The following is a 5,055-nucleotide window of genomic DNA, read 5'->3' as shown; positions in this document are numbered from 1 at the left end:
ATTTTTATTATTATCATTATTGCACTCAATGGGTGGACCTTGTTCAGAGCCGAGAGGACACAAGACTCGAATGCAAATTTAAAAAATGCACTGCAGGCATTGATGCCACAGCAGCAACATGCCCAAGCAGCCGGATGGAATTTTCATAGCAGCTGCTGATTTTAATCACGTCATCCATTCTCATCCTTGGTGTAAATGCTGCTATCGTATGATATAGATTTTGCTGTTGATATAAGGTTCAATTTATGATACGTCCATGTGCTTACCAGTGCAGATGCAATGAAGAACATTACGTCCATGAATACATGGCCAAGGCCAGTGATCAGAAACACAGCCGTGCAGGTGATCTTAAATATACTCAGGCCAATCTGAGTGATCTAGGACAGCAGAGAGAATATGTTATATTAAGACTGCAAAACTGGTGTAAGAGCAGTTTAAAGCTCACAGAGACACACACTGTACCCCCAGAGCCTTTGGCTCAGCCTCCAGGTACTTCTCTTTCCTGTGGGCGCTTCTCTGGAAGCTGACTGTGATGAGCGGGCTCTGAGCTGGCCTGGTGACTTCCTCCACGACCGCTGCTTCATCTGAAACAGCCACACCTACTCTTACTTTCTTGTCTTTCCTGTGTTATAATTTGGAACAGCATGTTTCGAGTAAATTGGGACGGTGTTTAGATTATTTAAACTAAAATGTAGCACCAGTGTAAAACATGATAAAAAGGGACCTCATTTCTATGTAAACAGAGCGCCATAGCCTAGAGCCGTGGTCTTCAACTTAGTAATAATATATAAGACAGATGGAGCAAAGACCCCCCACTAAATATATGTATATTGTATATATTAGATGCACATTAAACTTGCACTACAAGAGTAATACTCAAATTACATCCCCAACAATTCTCTAACTTCACTTTCCGATATAACAACAGAAGCGCATGCACTGCAGGCGCGTGTGCAGCGGAAGTTAGTCTCAGTAAAAACATCATCTGGATCTCATCAGACTGCACAAACAACACTGATCGTCATGTCTTTCTGTCCTCACTGTTCACACAAAGCTGTGAAATCATTCATCTTTTAACAAAAAGTAGTGCAGCTTATATTTACCTGCCATGGTCACGATGTCCGCGGTAACTTCCCTCTTCAGATGTGTTTTGTAACGGTCCCTAACCGCTGATCGGAAGTTTTGCAACTTGGTGGATTTTGGAGATCGAGTCCCGCCCTGGTCTGATCTGTCCCTGAAACATGACTCCTGCTGCTCACTTCTTCCACCAGCTGTCTCACACCAGGACGATGATTGGCTGAGTGAGGCCTGATCACTTACACCTGTCCCAAAATCGATCATTATGACTTTATCAATCAATGCAATCAATTTATCAATCCGATTAATTTAAATAAATTTTTTTCAACAATAAGACACTGTTACTTTCAAAAGCAAGAACGAAAAGTGGGTGACCTGGAACATCACAAAAGAGAAAAAGAACAAAGAAACAAAGACGCAAAACACAGCCTGTGGGATGTAACACAAACCAACACTTTGTAACACATTGTGGTTGTGTCCATTTGGCCTTCTTCTATGGTGAAATGTGAGCAGCAAACAATCTCTAAATCTACCACTATTCCTACTCCTTGTCACTTTTGTTCTCTATCAGTACTCTTATTGGTTATTTTTCATTACTTTGTAGCAGCTGTTTTTTTAAATGTATCATTCAAAACAAAAATAATGTAGAACAGAATTAGAACTTAACTTAACTTTTAAAGCCTGATTAAATTGGTTTGATTTCTTTTGATACCAAAAAAAAATATATTCTGTGCTGTTGTTGTACTTGCACTTTTTCCAAGTAATTTCCTTATTTGTTTTTGCCTTTTTTTATTCATATTGTTCTAATATTCAGGTAATTTTTTTACATTCTTGCTATTTTTTTTGGTAATGTCTTCCTACACTGCTCATTGCCTTTTCCCCATGCTTCTCAGGAAACTGACAATTTGCTCAGGTTTTAAAGGGTTAAATTCATGTAAAAGGCATCTGAATGCAGTAAAGGATTAAAGTACATCTTATTTCTTTTTTTTATGCTATTATCATAGAAAGTTCAATAACCAACTGAATCATAAACTGCATTACTTCTGAAATCCAAACGCTGCCCCTGGATATATGTAAAATATAAATAACACGCATACAAGTATATCAAAACTATAAATCACCTGAGTAAAATATTCTGTGGTTTTTATATACTGATTAATTACAAAAAAACAACAACTGCACATCTGCTGAGGACGCTGCAGAGCAAACACACACACATAAATGTAGAAATATATTTCTTTATTAGCACAAGAAGTTAAAAACATATAAAAGTGCACTCACACTGGATAACTGTACAGCAAGGTCCCTCATTTTTGTTTCCTTCATAACTTCAGAGCGTCACCTGATGGACGAAACCTGTGCAGCTGTGAGCAGCTGTGAGCAGCAGCTCGTATCCTTTACTGAGTCTAGTTCTGTTGCACAACTACTGCAGGACATTTATGTAGGGACAGACTGGAACATCACACCTAGACGTCCTACCCCACCCGCCCGACATGCCACTGTCCATTATAGTGAGACAGGCATACCAAGTTAAAGGTTCAGTTCACAAAGAAAAGTCTGTCCCGGCTTTGAGACATCCGCCTCTGGGATTTCGGCTTCCACCGCCAAACAATGGATGTTTAAAGCATTGAAAAATGACATTTGAAAAACTCACCAGCTGCTTGTTTTTCCACACACAATGTCCTGGTCACTCTGTAACCTACACACAGTCCTGACAACAGCTTTCACCAGAACTACTTTCTCCCACAGAAATAGTCCCAATAAAAATTGCTGACAGTGACATCTGTGGATAATACAAAGTGACCGGGACATCGATTCTGGAAATGCGAACCACTATTCAGTTTTTTCACGTCATGTTTCAATGCTTTAAGAAGCACAAATGAAATTCCATTCAGCTTCATTGTATTAAAGGGATAGTTCAGATCTTTTGAGGTGCGGTTGTATGAGGTACTTATATAGAGTGTAATACATACAGTAGATGTAAGTTGGCACGCCCCCAGTTTGGAGAAGCAGGCTGAAGTCTGACATGAAAGTTAAGCAATGTACTGCTGTGGATGGGGGCTGGCAACAAAACATATTTTAGCCACCTAAAAAAACTATCAGTGCGAGTGTATTCTGTATTTAGAATATTTTCACCACTGTATCTTGCTGTCAGACAGTGATTTCCACTGAGAAAATGAAGCAGTTATATCACTCTCTTCAGAACCAGACTCCATTGAGAAAAAAAGTGATTTAACATCGCTGAACATAGGAGCTGATGGTCTGCTGCTGCCTCAATCTGTTGGGATACATCAGTTTCATCAAAGCTACAGAATAACACAAACTACCTGAAGCAGCAGGAAACCAGCAGGTCCTGAGTTCAGCAAGCTAAAATGACTGTTTTTCTCAATGGAGTCTGGTTGCTTTTAAAAGAGCATTGACGGGGAACCAAAGACATGAACAGCTTCTAAAACTATGTGCTCTCTGACATCAAGGTAAAGTGGTGAAAATACTCTTAATATAGTGTGCACTCAAACTGAAATTGATTTTTTTTAGGTGGGACTTTTTTAGGTGGCTACAACACTTCTTGTTGCTGACCCCCATCCAAAGCAGGACATTGCCTCCAGCCTGCTTCTCCAAAATAAGGGCATGCCGACAGACAGCTATTGTATGTGACACACTGAGTATGGATATGTGCTGCATACAATCCCTATTCAAAAATCTAAACTATCAATTTAAATTGACTAAATACCGCTGGAGGTACGGGAGACACTGACCCTGTTAACATAAAGGTGGGATTTGAGGATTAGAAAAAAAATTGTTTCTTTTACTTATGTAATATAATGCAATTCAGCTATTTCTGATAGGACCCTGAACGCAGCATAATATTTGAGGTTCAAAGTTCGTTGTCGACCTTGGAATCAGTAGTTGACGGAAACAATCTCAACATAGCTTTCACAGTGTGTTGGGAGCCCAGCTAGCAAAGAACGTTGCCACAACATTGGCTAACGTCACCTACATGTTCCAATAATGTTTTAAAGAAAACATTTGATTCTAATACTTTAAGAATGTTTAAAGGATGTTTATCATTTCAAATGATGTTCTTGTAAGGTTAAATCCTGACTAAGACGTAACATTTTAACCACAACATTCTGAGGATGCTTTGGTGATGTTGAGACAGATCATATAATGCTCTTTTTTATAAAACTTCCCACAATGTTACATAAGAACAAAAGAAGAACGCTTTCAAAGCAACATCAGAAAATGTTATTGAGGACTGAGATTACATAACTTTTTTTTAGTCGAAAATGTAATGTAATGTGATATATTAACAATTAAAAAAAATATTTTTTTATGTTCCCCGTGTCTGCGTGGGTTCTCTGACATGCAAGTCAGGTTGATTGGTGACTCTAAATTGCCCTTAGGTGTGACTGTGAGCGTGAAAGGTTGTCTGTCTATATGTGTCTGTCAAACTATGCCTTGGAGGCAGCAATATGTATGAGAGTAGGCTCGCCAAGGGAGGAGAGATAAGATTCCCGAGACGTGATAAAACCTATTCAACATCGAATGCACATCAGACTCAGCTCGCTGCTGACCCACATGGACGGTCCATCCCTGCATTTCTATAGAAACACAGCATCAGCTACATATTATATGACAAAGAAAATCAAGTTGGGACAGCAATCAGTGCAAATGATCATTGACTAGTTTGACATAACTCCTGACAAACAACTCTCTAATTTTCCCTTTGTGCTTATGAATAATGCAAACACACTCAGTATAATCAACGTTAATGATTGGATAACTTCCTTCCCTTTTCAAAATAAAATTCCCTGCAATACAGAAGACACAAATTTTGATTCTTAAAAAAACAAGGAATAACAAAATATTTACAGATAATGGTAAAACTATGAAGAAAAAGTAATGTCCTTTATCGTGTATTTGCTGAGACAAGCTGAATGTAATTTAGTTAGAATATGTGACTTACTTCCCGATTCC

At 38.7% G+C, this 5,055-nt stretch overlaps 1 protein-coding gene across 1 annotated transcript; it reads right to left on the bottom strand.

Moving 5' to 3' along the window:
- Window positions 1-266: 266 nt before the first annotated feature.
- On the bottom strand, window positions 267-1,341 carry LOC121964549 (the record flags this gene model as incomplete). The annotated part of the gene is made up of 3 exons (XM_042514753.1): window positions 1,104-1,341; window positions 463-584; window positions 267-377 (listed from the first exon to the last, which is right to left on the bottom strand). Coding segments are annotated over exons 1-3 (471 nt in total), but the record flags the coding sequence as incomplete, so codon positions are not given.
- Between the last annotated feature and the right edge of the window lie 3,714 nt (window positions 1,342-5,055).

This window comes from Plectropomus leopardus, unplaced genomic scaffold (assembly GCF_008729295.1).
Source record: "Plectropomus leopardus isolate mb unplaced genomic scaffold, YSFRI_Pleo_2.0 unplaced_scaffold15951, whole genome shotgun sequence".
In the NCBI taxonomy this organism is placed as follows: domain Eukaryota; kingdom Metazoa; phylum Chordata; class Actinopteri; order Perciformes; family Serranidae; genus Plectropomus; species Plectropomus leopardus.
This window is presented reverse-complemented; position numbering and strand designations above follow the sequence as displayed.